The sequence below is a fragment of the Neltuma alba genome, unplaced genomic scaffold (assembly GCF_004799145.2).
Source record: "Neltuma alba isolate B1F8T4 unplaced genomic scaffold, ASM479914v2 tig00010148_pilon, whole genome shotgun sequence".
NCBI classification, from domain to species: Eukaryota; Viridiplantae; Streptophyta; class Magnoliopsida; order Fabales; family Fabaceae; genus Neltuma; species Neltuma alba.
This window is the reverse complement of record NW_021635095.1, coordinates 267747-280903: the sequence shown is the minus strand read 5'-3', so window position 1 is coordinate 280903 and position 13157 is coordinate 267747. Positions and strand designations below refer to the sequence as shown.

At 38.6% G+C, this 13157-nt stretch overlaps 3 protein-coding genes across 5 annotated transcripts; 1 reads left to right on the top strand and 2 right to left on the bottom strand.

The window, feature by feature from the left end:
* Positions 1 to 348: 348 nt before the first annotated feature.
* Positions 349 to 4604, top strand: LOC114754470 (cysteine--tRNA ligase, chloroplastic/mitochondrial). Of its 3 annotated transcripts, none has more exons than XM_028943226.1 (9): positions 349 to 807; positions 1244 to 1307; positions 1665 to 1826; positions 2048 to 2218; positions 2369 to 2650; positions 2776 to 2901; positions 3044 to 3247; positions 3765 to 3866; positions 4051 to 4604. In XM_028943226.1, exons 1-9 carry the CDS (start codon positions 422 to 424, stop codon positions 4285 to 4287), a joined length of 1734 nt encoding a protein of 577 aa, XP_028799059.1. In that variant the 5' UTR covers positions 349 to 421; the 3' UTR covers positions 4288 to 4604. The 3 variants fall into 3 exon arrangements, with proteins under 3 accessions (XP_028799059.1, XP_028799060.1, XP_028799061.1); XM_028943227.1 differs by having other exon boundaries at positions 486 to 807; positions 1240 to 1307; XM_028943228.1 differs by lacking the exon at positions 349 to 807 and having other exon boundaries at positions 1240 to 1307; positions 1634 to 1826.
* A 273-nt stretch (positions 4605 to 4877) lies between these two features.
* LOC114754523 (protein MEMO1) lies at positions 4878 to 8458 on the bottom strand. Its single transcript, XM_028943300.1, has 8 exons — positions 8253 to 8458; positions 7641 to 7725; positions 7479 to 7547; positions 7247 to 7359; positions 6869 to 6980; positions 6654 to 6797; positions 5946 to 6120; positions 4878 to 5176 (listed from the first exon to the last, which is right to left on the bottom strand). The coding sequence occupies exons 1-8, from the start codon at positions 8302 to 8304 to the stop codon at positions 5039 to 5041; spliced, it is 888 nt and encodes a 295-aa protein (XP_028799133.1). The 5' UTR covers positions 8305 to 8458; the 3' UTR covers positions 4878 to 5038.
* Positions 8459 to 9697: 1239 nt separating this feature from the next.
* LOC114754519 (protein PHOX1-like) lies at positions 9698 to 12673 on the bottom strand. The gene is made up of 3 exons (XM_028943297.1): positions 10639 to 12673; positions 10319 to 10556; positions 9698 to 9737 (listed from the first exon to the last, which is right to left on the bottom strand). Exons 1-2 carry the CDS (start codon positions 12605 to 12607, stop codon positions 10408 to 10410), a joined length of 2118 nt encoding a protein of 705 aa, XP_028799130.1. The 5' UTR covers positions 12608 to 12673; the 3' UTR covers positions 9698 to 9737; positions 10319 to 10407.
* Positions 12674 to 13157: the final 484 nt, after the last annotated feature.

Below are 13157 nucleotides of genomic sequence, written 5' to 3'. Positions count from 1 at the left end.
TTCATTTATAAAATGAGTTCTTATAATTAATACCGGAGGTATATGGGACGTCATTCCGTTTATAACTCGTGTTGTGCCCAATCACCCAGCAGTCACGCTGGTAATATAATTTTATGCTCTCTATATATATATACATATGCAGATTTTCATATATTAATTATTTTATCGTTAAAAGGGAAAAAAGGAAAAAAAAAAACTTTTCGATTATCAGTTTATTATCATAGAAGTCAATATCCATACAAATTGACTTTGTTTTATCCTGCTTTATTTTTAATGAATGGGATTTCGAAGTTCACTGTTTATGCTTAGGACTTACGCGAGCGAGCGACCTCACTCACTGTTGATAACGTGTCATCTGTGCCTGTGAGGACCGAAACAAGGAGCCGAACGACTGCTGGAGAAAGCAACGGCATCTCTGTTAATGGGTACTCTTCTGAGATGCTACAGACCCTTGTTCTTGATGCTTCCTTATCCGGCTCGAACGATTCAAATCAGAACCAACCAGCTGAGCCCCGCCGGCATTCTCAAGAGGAGGAAGCTGGGTTCGGTTACTCGTTGTTATAGTGCCAGTTCTTTGCGACCGTCCCAGCCTTCGGTTACTGAACGCAACTTCGGTAAATCCGACGGGGAGGGGGGTGGTAATCCATCGCCAGCGCTGTGGCTTTATAACACGATGAGTAAAGAGAGAGAGCTGTTTAAACCTAAAGCGGAAGGAAAAGTTGGAATGTATGTCTGCGGAGTCACAGCATATGATCTTAGCCATATTGGACATGCTCGCGTTTACATCAATTTTGACGTTCTTTATAGGTTTCTCTTCTTCTCTATTTAAGGCCAGTGGCTTTTGACTCGATATCATTTCGTGGTAGTGATTCTAATCTCTGTTTGATTGACGAGAAAACAAAGCGGAGTTGTTTTCTCCTTTTTTCAAGAAATTCATATCTCCTGCTTATTAAGAATCAAAGGTAGGAGCTTGTTGATGATTATCTGAGCCAGGTCTAAACCATATGAAATAACACGTAGCGTATTTTTTGTCATGAGTAAAAATGAGTGTTTATGCTTCAAAATGTGGTCTTTAGATCCATTGTCTAGAGAGAACACCAATTCTAACACTTCCTCGCAGATTATCTTAGTATCGTGGTTACCGACGTCATCTTTTTCTGCAGCTTACGATTAAAACAAATTTGAAGTTCAACCTTAAAGTACTGATGGTTTTTCTTTTGTACTTTGGTTGACAATTAGGCAGATATCTTAAGCATATGGACTATGAAGTCTCTTATGTTCGCAATTTCACTGACGTAGATGACAAGGTGAGTCTAAGTTACTATTACCATATCACAAACCCATGCTCCTTTGGTATTTTGGCATTTTTTTTATGAATTACTTCTCTTTCGCTGATTATTGTCCACGAATTTAGAAATTATTTTGGATTATTCAAATTCTTGCTCTCTTTCCTTTGTTATCCATTTTCTTTTGCTTTTTGGATTAAACTTATAAGCTACCCTGGTACTTGTACGGTTTTCCCCAGTAACAATGAAGCTTGTAAAAGAAATCTTTTTTATAGAAAGATGGTGAATTTCACTATCCCTTTGCTACGAATACGAAGTACCCACTACTTTTTACATTGGCATGACAGGATCTTAGTCTGCGCTTTTCAAATTCTGTAGATAATTGCTCGAGCAAAGGAGTTAGGAGAGGATCCAATCAGTTTGAGTCGACGCTATTGTGAAGAGTTTAGTCACGACATGGCAACTCTTCATTGTCTACCACCTTCTGTGGAGCCACGAGTCTCAGAGCACATGCCCCAAATCATTAGTATGGTTGAGCAGGTGCCATTGCTGTTAATTTTCTGCTGTACTAATATGCAAGACAGAAAGATTAACAGATTATGGACGATTTCATGTCTGAAGTTTATTTTCTGCTTCTCAGAAATCTTATTTGGATATGATATTGGATGATGAAATGTCTTTCTCATTAGAATCAGTTTCTCTTATCTTCATATGTCTTAGAAATATGATATGGTCTTGCCTTTAATCAATCTTCTTGGCAGATTATTAATAATGGGTATGCCTACATTGTTGATGGGGATGTGTACTTTGACGTTGAAAAATTTCCAGAATATGGGAAGCTATCTGGACGAGATCTTCAAGATAATCGAGCTGGTGAGAGGGTTGCTGTTGATTCAAGGAAGAAAAATCCTGCTGATTTTGCTCTTTGGAAGGTATAATATCTGTGACGTAAAAGGATAATATATATCTACCATCCCGTGTCTAAGAGTGGAATTAAAGACGATCAAGAGGGCCATATAAATAATTTTACATATTACTTCTGTGTGTTTCTTGTTTTATGGGTTTTCCATGCTACGTTGCAGTCTGCAAAGCCAGGAGAGCCATTTTGGGAGAGTCCCTGGGGTCCTGGAAGACCTGGGTGGCATATTGAATGCAGTGCTATGAGTGCAGCTCATCTTGGTCACTCTTTTGATATCCATGGTGGAGGAATCGACCTTGTGTTTCCTCACCATGAAAACGAAATTGCCCAGAGTTGTGCTGCTTGTAAGAAAAGTAATATAAGTCTCTGGATGCACAATGGTTTTGTCACTGTGGACTCAGAGAAGATGTCCAAGTCTCTGGGAAATTTTTTCACCATACGGCAGGTGATGCATTTTTTGGTTTCAGATCCATTCTATTCAAGTCTAATATCTTTTTATGTCAAAGAAATAGAAAGCCCAATTTCTAAAGTTCCGTGCTTCTTGTGTTGCCTTTTCTATTGTATTGCTAGGTTGTAGACGTTTACCATCCACTGGCTCTGAGATATTTTCTGATGGGAGCCCATTATCGATCTCCTATTAACTACTCTCATGTACAGCTTGAAAGTGCTTCAGACCGTGTTTTCTACATATATGAGGTGCCAAATTCATAGGATGTTGACTGATTATGATGAAACTTGTCCTCTTGCCCGCTTAGTGCTTTTGATTGTGCTTGCTTCCTTCATCTTCTAATTGCAAGTGTTTTTTGGATTTACGTTGATGAAATTCTTGTGATTGCAGACTCTACATGAATGTGAAAGCTTTCTGTGCCAACATGATCTCACAAATAGGAAGGATTCCATCCCACCTGATACTTTAGATATTATTAACAAGTTTCATGATGTTTTTGTGGCTTCAATGTCCGATGACCTCCACACCCCAGTTGTATTGGCTGCACTGTCTGACCCATTAAAAGCAATCAACGATCTGCTACATACTCGTAAGGTGCGGTATTTCCTCACGTGGATCAAAAGATAGCACCCAATGACAATTATATAATTGGGATGAGATGAACATGTATAAGTGCATACAACAACAACAAGCCTTATCCCACTAAGTGGAGTTGATTATATGGATCGCACGATATCATTGTGCTCTGTCAACAAAATGCATACATAATTTATTTTATTTTGATTTTTATACTCATTATTAAAAAATTGGTCTATGTCTAAGGAAATATGCATAATTAATTGTTATTTGATTATATAATCTCATGATGACACAGTCCAAGCAAAGGTTGAACCTAGGTCTAGTCTGGTCTCCGGACAACTTCCATTTTTTGTGGCCTTGTGAGGCTATGGTCTTCTCTATTTCTTTATTTTTGGACAGCTTTTAGAACTTGTATCAGTATCATACGAATGCTACTTTCTGATTTTTTTTTTTTTTTTTGGGTGTGTAAGAGGGATATATGGAGTGCTGCTTATTAGCCCTTTTAACATGTCCATGTTGATAATTGATTCAGGGAAGGAAACGAGAATTGCGAATCGAATCACTTTCAGCTCTGGAGAAGAGTATCAGGAACGTTCTGACTGTTTTAGGACTTATGGCTGCAAGTTATTCTGAGGTATGAGGCTGTCCCTGTTATACCCCTGTACGATTTTGAGATGTTATACTTGGTTTCTATTTCGAATGCATGTTCCTTAAGGTAATTTTTTAATTACTGAGTTGGAATTTGGCCGAGTGATTTGCTTGTCCCTTTGTTCTTGGCCTTGTTTCTGATTAACCAGTCTATTCTGGGTATACTGCAGGTTTTACAGCAGCTTAACGAAAAGGCTTTAAAGCGTGCAAACTTAACAGAACAGGAAGTCTTGCAGAAAATTAAAGAACGGGCTGCCGCGAGAGTGAATAAGGAGTATGAAAAATCTGATGCAATTAGGAAGGATTTGGCAATTTTAGGTATTGCTCTTAAGGACAGTCCGGATGGTACAACGTGGAGGCCCACCATTCCTCTTTCACTTCAAGAACAGCAGACTGCTGCACCTTGAGGAGGTATTAAGAGTCAAGATCAGCATCCATTACTTAACATCCCCAACAAAAATGGAGAAATGGAAGTTGTGATTTTGGAAGAAGCAACAAGAAGGTTGGCACGCTTATATCAACTGCTCACTTGGCTTAGAGATAATCTATTGATACGAGTGTCGTGAGCCTGGTGCAGTTGTCTTGTTCAATAATCAGCGACTAGCGAGCTATAATTTATAAACATGTTGAGGCATTTTATTTTTTCTTGAATATCATAGCCCGCACTGGGCAAAGAATTTAAGCATGATTTAATAAGAGTCTTCACTACAATTTCTACATTTAAGTGGCCTTCTTTAGGAGTGGCATTGTCGTGCTTATAATCGTTGATATCTCTAATGAAGCAGCAACAACAGCAAACACTGCCCTAAGTTGCTGTTGCAGGACCACAAAAAAAAAGGGGGGGGGGGGAACGAGTTTGATTTATCCTGGCGTAGATATATTTGTTTTCAAAGAGGTGAATTTAATCAGTTGTATCCTTGAAAGCTCGAGGAAAGGCGCTAAGCTTCTTTAACCGCCACACAGCCTACGCATGAGTAGTTTAAGACGCCACCAAGGATTGTAAACCAAGGAAATTTTGATTAACAGCTTTGGCAATATATGTTAGTGCTGGCAATTTATGAAGCAGAAACCAAATATCCAGTTGTGTTGAACAAAAGTATAAATAGTCAACTTAGGAAAATTAAATGCTTAATGACAATCAGAGGACAATGGAGATGTTCAACTAGAGCTTGACCCATCAACTTTTGCTGCTGCAGATGCATAACTAACACTACTGTCCCTCGTAGTTTTGCACTGACTGGACTGCTCGTAGCGAAGGAATTTGATTTTTATGTTTGTTGAGCAATTCCTAAGCATCTGATTCAGTTGCAAGACATTAGCAAGAAAAAAGATATTAGCAACGAGAAACTGATCTGATGTGGCATGCAGCTAGTTTTACACAGAGACACATGCATACACACACACATTCCCCAAAAAAACCTCGTACAAGTACAAATGCTTCACTATTTGTTCAAATCAAATCTCGTAAAATAACGTTGTTAGCTCTATAGTCACAATGTTCCGACCTTTTGAAAGCTAATAACATCACTAAAGCGACTCAATTATTTCTTATTCTAATGGCTAATTCCTATTTGCTATCGCATTCTCTACTGTAGACAAATTTCTCAACTAACACTAAAATGGAACACTACAGTTGGCGCTTGACCCAGTTCTTTAGATCTTTAGATATGCAGATCATACTAATTTTTATTACCTTGCAACCTATAAATGGACTACCAAATACCAATTGGTGTGTTTCAAATGGGAATGATTATTACTGCTGAAGATACCAAATCATAAAATAACTCCCAGGCATCAAATCCAACTAAGTAATTCATTTACCAACGTCCTTTCTTTATCTTCCTAGCATGTTTTAATAATTTATCACAATATGGATAGAGAAGAACTTCTCAAATTTGCATATAGTTTTGCTTCTCGTCGTGCACAATACAAGAATCATCTGGACGGTACAAATTCGGAGTAGCAGCGAGTAATTGTCACTGGCAATGGCAATGGCAATGGCAATAATAATATTGTTATTTGCCAAAAGCTCTAGATTGATTGCAGCAATTAAGAATACACTTACATGCAGAAAAACACTAATCGGATGGCGTCCGCAGATTGTGTTGTCATACTCCAAAAGATATTTTTTGAATTCATCTGGATCTCCTGTTTCTATAATGTCCATGCCCATCTTGTCCAAGGCCTCAATAGATTTGTATATAGGTCCATGTTCCTTGTCGTGATACATGTAATTAAATCTGATCAAAATAACAGTCAGCATGCAGGGGTCAAATTCATGACGACTATATGAACCACCTAGGTTAAGATCAAATAATGATCAACCCGTCTCAGCTTGGTGACTACTGCCATGCATCGTAATAGGCAATGACAAAATAGAGGCAGATTATAAGTCTATAACCCTAATGACTGGAAAGTATAAAACATCATATCACTAAAAGAACCCTCGAGTTTTTACCTATAAGATATCATTAAATCACTAAAAAATACCTACATAAGCCTTGTTACCAGTAAAATATAAAAATTAAGTCGCATTGTCAGAGAACCAATTCACAAAGAAAACAAGGAAGCATTATATCTATGGAATGGTGCAGCACAAAAGGATGTAACCAAGGAAATTAGATTTAGAGTATTCACTTTGTACACAATTGTATATAGATGTCTCAGTCTATCTGTCTGTCAGCGTTTGTTGCCGCATCTCAGACAATTAACAGTGCCCTAGTCCCAAGACATAAGGAAACAAAAGGAAATTGTCTGTGTAAGCAGTACATACCTTGATCCCCAGTGACAAAAATCTGATGACACGGAAAAGAAATTATGCGGATCATCGACATATTTGGCAAGTATTTGCCCATACAAGGCTTCATTCTCAGCACTAAGAGCGCCAACTAGAATGGGTACTACTTTCACCTGATGCCTGCATCAATATGACATATTCAGTCTTTGTTGCAAAGTTTCAGAACAGAAGCATCTATATGAAAAATTTACCCTTCAAATACTTTGACGAGATATGGCAAATGCATTTCCATGCTATGTTCAGCCTCATCAACACGAATATCCATCAGTTCAAATTTTCCTGTCGCTTTAAGCTCCTCATTTACTGGTAAAATAGTACAGATTAATTTGAGCAACATGTAGACGAAGTCAGAATTAAATTGAAATTTGGACCACATCCTCACTCTCATTAACATGACTCAACTATCCCTCACATCTTCATAACCCGTGGATCAAAAACTAATATCTCGACAAATTGAATTAACTTGTACATATCACCTCTGTTTTTGTAATTATGGAAATTTAATCATACACAATGAAACATATAGACAAAAATTACCAATGATCCAAACACAAGAATTTCAAAATTACCTTCCAAATCTATAGGCAGATCCCCTATGGGGGTCTTGTAGACTGTGGCAACAGAAAGAGCACATTTAGTAGTGTAATAGTGGTGAGAAGGACCAAGAAGGAACACCCGAGTGCTGAAATTTTAAAATAGAAGAAATTAACTAGTGAACATTGAACAGCACGGTACGTGGGGGAAGCAAATCCCAGAAAGCGTATCAAATGAAGCAAAGGAGCAAGGAAAAACAAAACGCACATGTTAGATGGATCTATGTTTCCGAAGGCATAAGCAGCAGCTCGCCCCGAATAGGAGTAACCTGCATGTCTAACATTTGGGAGCACCCAAAGGTTGAAAAGGAAATCAATTAGAATCAATTCATATCACAGCGGAGAAAATGCCTAAAGCGTAGAAGCTTACGGTGCTATTACTCCTCGTACGTCAGGAGACTTGGTCAGACCAGATGATCTCAGCCATCCATCAAGCTCGTCCGATAGCTGCTTAGCTGAACAAGTGATAATAAAGACAGACAAAAGTTAAAACGAAAGTACGAACAAATGTTGCTGTCAGACAAATTTACCAACATAGAGTAATCTAGGAGCTTCATTAAAAGCCGAGAGCCCCGAGATTCTCAAGAGCTTCACCAGTGGAATTCTAAAGCCGGTTTAATTAGCATCCGGGACGTTTACAGAAATTGCAAATAATCAACCGAGCATTCTCAGACCTCGATAAGGTCATGCTGCATTTAACCAACTAGATGACCCAAGACAATAATTCAAAAGGAAGCACACTTTCCAACATGATCAGTATTAGCCTCAGCAAATTCATCAGGTTCCGTATTACCAATTTCTATCGCAACAGGTTAAAGCATCGGTCTTTCATTCAAAATCAAACAAGTAACAGAATATTAGCTCATCTACGACCGTCAAACTTCAGTTTTTTTTCCTTTTTTAGTCACTAGTACTCTGGTCCCTCCGATGCATGTGATGAAGAGAGACGGGGGAAGGATCGTGTTAAAACTCGGAGACTTACGATTATCAGTGTACCAAGAACCGGCATGAGATGCTCTCCTGACCTTCTCCATGATTGGAGATTTGCGTTGGGCAAAGAAAACTGAGAGAAACGAAAAAACCCTAAAAGGCCTAATGATTGAGTCCCTCCAAGGTCTCACTCTCAGAAGGTGCCAAGCTCGGATCCTCTGAGAAAAGAGTGGAATAGTTCACTTTAGTTGCCTTCCGAATTCTGCAACACAAGGCAGCTATATTTAAAGCAATTAAAAAGATTAAAAGAATCTGGAGATAGGCGATTTTATGATTTATTTATTCCGAACAGAATTACCTTTTGCCTGGAAAACTAGAGCAAGTTACAGTCTCAACTCCCGACCTTCTGTTATTCTGCCCTTGCCCCTGGGGTCACGTCATGTGAATAAACTTAAGGATACCAATCTATCGAATCTAATTAGAGAGATCAAGATCAATATTTAATATTTAATAATTTACACACACACATATTGTCTGCAGCTTCTAGATTATGTTATATTAAGACACTGATTATAAAACTATCCAATCAATAAGAATCTTTTCTTTCGCTTTTTTTTCTATTTAGGGGAGTTTGCCCGTTTGGATGCCCCAATAATTTATCAAAAATTTATATGAATAGAGACAAAACTTCTTTATCATATGTCATAAATTTATTTTTTAAAAATTAATCCAAAATAAATCTAAAACTTTGGTGAAATCATCAGATAATTTAACAATTTTATTGTTAAAGTATTTTCTGCGTTTAAATGTTTTAATTATGTTTAATTTTGTGTATGTGGGTTGATTACTCTTATTATAATTTTTCTTTTTTTTTTCTTTGCCAACTATTATTATTTAATGCACGACTAAGCTATGTTTGCTATAATATTAGAACTCAATGACATCAAACGTTTTTTTTTCCCCCTAAGTGTGGAACTGTGAGTTTAAATATATCGAGGTTATAATATATGCCATTTTTATATGTAGAAAACAGTAAGGATCTACTTTAACATTGAATCTCTTTCTCTAAAGCGCACATTAAAAACCTATTAATATAAATTTTTGTGTTAAAAGTGAATTTTCCTCGAGGCCAGCACCGTTCATTCAAACTTAAGCCGTGAGAACCACATTTTATCGGTAGTTCACTTCAGCTCCCTTTTAACTCTGTGGAGGAAAGTGTTCCAATTACCAAATCATAGAAACATAAAAGAATGAAAAAGTGATCTTATGTTGTGTTTCCTGTGTACAGGGTGAGCGAGAAGGAGGGTAAACAAAATTACGTAGCGTAAAATCTGTGCACGTGAAAACTACTCCTTTTTTATTCTAAAAATTACATAGTTATCTCTCAAGAAGCATCAACCAATGAGCAGTGATATCTGATATAGAACCTGCCCAAGGAAATCAGAAGATTTAGACATAATTCAAGAGGAGGTGCGCAGATTTGACTAATCTTCAACATCACCCTCCGGGGACGACAATAACACAAAAAAATTGCAACCTGAAATTGGAAGACACCAAACAAGAAAAGAAAGTGAAACATGTCTGAAATCAGGGAAATATGCTGCAACATGCTATTAACAAAATGACAATACAGCAACATAAATTATCCGCTAATCTCCAACAAGCAGCCTGCAAACTGAGCAAATCAAATGACAATTAGATAATGTTTGCCCTTATAATTGTTAGGCCTTTAATTCTCTCCAGTTGCAGGGTGAATGTAGAAAGTATACTCAGAAAGAGTAACACCGGAGTATAATTATATATAAAACTCATGTCTCGTGATTAGGTAAAGCCTTTTGTTTTAGCCCTTTTGTATCTCTCTGAGTACATTGCATGAATGGGGATGATCCCAGCTGCTTATTTACGAATTTCGCACACGATGGACGAAAAATCCAACCCCATCAATGAGCTAAACAAAGCAGTGCAGAGGAAAAGATCATGCAATAAAAGAAGCAAGAACGTCCATTCTGAGCATATATGCCACTGAATCTGACACAGCTTTTCAGAAATAATTAAAGGATCTTCTGCCATGAGAAGTCAGCATAACGCAGCAGTACAAATTTTACGCTAGTTAGTTACCTGTTGAAAAATCGGATGAGGGACAAAAACTAGAAGCAATTAGTGATGCCTCAGGACAATCCCAAACACAAGAAGAACAAATAAAAAGCTCAAATTTGCTCCAACAAGTAATGGAGTGTCGGGGCTCGCCGACGAAACAGTGGTTCAAGTCGAAACGATGGGACTCCAAATTGCCACCTTTGAGCATCGTACATCTCGTTCCACGCCTGTACTATCTCATCAATTTTGAATCCCCAACCTGTAATCATGTCAATTTGTTCGTTAGCCATCTCTCATCATGAAGAATAAAACATAATGGATTACTTCCCATATTTTTATACCTTCCAGTGCTGTGACATTGGAACAATGATTTTTTATCATAACTGCAATATCAGTTTGAGAAGCTCCAGCAAGTTCAAATTTTTCAACTGAAACCTCCAAACATTCCTCCCATGTGGGTAGGCCTAACTTGTATTCTACAACAGAACGTTCATACAATAAAGTGCCCCATAAAAGATTTATCTGTGACCTCATGTTATCAGCGTGCTCTGTAGCTTCATCAAAAGAAACATCCTTGAAAATGCTATCCAAACCCATTTTCTCCAATTGAGCTTTATATTTTTCTGATCTGGACAGTCCATTTAAGCGCTGTTCCTCCATCTCCTCCCACATCAACATGCCTTTCTCCATGCTGTCCTCTGCCTTGTTATAGAGTTGTAAAACCTCATCAGAAGGCCCTGATTCAAGATCCTTCTTGCATGCGATTGCATAGTACCAGCACAGCTTTGCTTGTTCAAATTGTTGATGCCCAAGAGCGAGAAAACCTTCACAGAAGTCTGGTTTGATTTTCACAGCTTCTTCGTACCTCCTTTCTGCTAGCTTGTATTGCTTTTGTGCCCACTCATATGCGGCTTTAATATTCTCGAAAGAAGATTCTCTTGACGCGTCCTCTGAAATGGAAGCACGCTTCCTCGCCTTGGACATGTGAACATTCCCCCAGTTAAACATTGCTAAAGCAGCCATCTCTTGAAATTTATCTATAGAAATATCAAAAAGTTCTTGAGCTTCATCACATATTATACTATCCTCCATTGCTTCTGTATACAGCGTCATTCCTATCTCATGAAGATCCAAATATCCATCAGAATCAAACCCAACATGATTCTTAAACAGCCTTGCGAATTGAACAATCCACTCCTCCACAGTGGTCGTCCTTTTTGTTACAATATCTTTGCCTTCTTCCGTAGGACAATTCCGCTTGATAGCATCATCTGTTCGCACCTGTTTTTCACCGGTTAGTTCTTCATAAGGTGGTTCCTGGCTTGGATCAACTTCTGTGATATGGAGTCGAATCGAGCCTAGCACATGACCGGAAGATTCAGCTAGCCTTAGTTCCTCAGTGGTAGTGATTGTGACCAAGTCACCATCTTGATCTTTATATTTCACAAGAACACCTTTCAAGCCAGGAAAGCGATCCCTAATAATATCCCTTACCAATTTCAGACTACAATTCACAGGCAACTGTGCCCACCTTATATCCTCTCCATAGACCAACTTGGCCGTCCTTGTTACCTTTGTTTCTTCCTTGACAGGTTCCACAATCAGTTTTTCCTTATCAATTGTTTTTGTCACCACTTCTTCAGTTTTTGCAGCACTTAGATTCTCCTCAACAACAACCTTATCCTCTGCCTTGTCTGTCTCTCTCTTTTTTTTCTTTTTCTTTAGTTTCTCTCTGACCACATTACGCAAGCGAGAACCAGGACTAGTCAAACCAATCGTTTGCTCATCAATGTTGAGGCCCTTCTCCTCGACTGTCTTTTTCAAACTCTCCAGGATCTCCAATGCAGTAAGGTTATTGGGTTCCCAACTCAAAACATTACTAACATCTCTCAAAGCCAAATCCAAACGGTTCAACTCTTCATAGCACTTTGCTCTTCTCAACAGAGCTTTGCTGTACCTGGGTGATACTTCTAGTGCCAAGTTACATTCATTGATTGCTTTGGGGTACTCCCCCAGACCCATTTGCATATAACACCAAGCCATACTGCTTCGGAGGAGCGCAATTTCTACGTGGTTTTTTGGAAGGAGTTTGAGGGCCTTCTCATACTTCAATATAGCGCCTTCGTGATCCTTCTTTTGAGAGAGTTTGTTACCTTCTTCCTTGAGCTCATGAGACATGTTGATAAACATAGCTGTGTCTTCATCAACAATAGCTTTGGGGGTTCGCTCAGAGAGCTTGCCACTCTTGCCGTTTGCATTTGTAGCCTTGTGGTCCGAGAGATCCTTCTTCTTTCCGGCGGGCTTCCCCATGTTATAATTTAGCAATTGGTCCGAAATAAGGAAGGACGACTGCCTTCAAGATCAAAATTTACCGTACAGTCCCAGAAAAATATAGCAATAACTGAAAGATACGAAAATATGCAAGAAGCAAAAATGATCAACGTAAGAATTAAGAAAAACAAGATCGGCAGTTATATGATTTATTTAATTCCAATCTCAATCACGATATACGATTTTCCAATATCCTGCCACACCTTTGAAGATGTTCAGAATCAGGATGAAGGTAGTGACATAGGGAGAAACGTAGATTTCAGAAGAAAACCGCAATTTTGCAGAGGCAAATGCTCCCTCTCGAATGAGAATCGAGAGAGGAGAAAGGAGGGACAGAGCGGCGTCCGACGTTGCAGTGGAATGGCAAGGACAATGTCTACGCTTTCGCATAAGTTAACGATGGCTCAAGAACTCGAAGAAATCTACTTCCCAAGATGGCGCGTAAATTTTTACGCTCTAACGTCGACCTAGTCGCTGACTCGCTGTTTGGGGACTCCATCCCTACGCGCCTTAACGAGAGCGGCAAGAA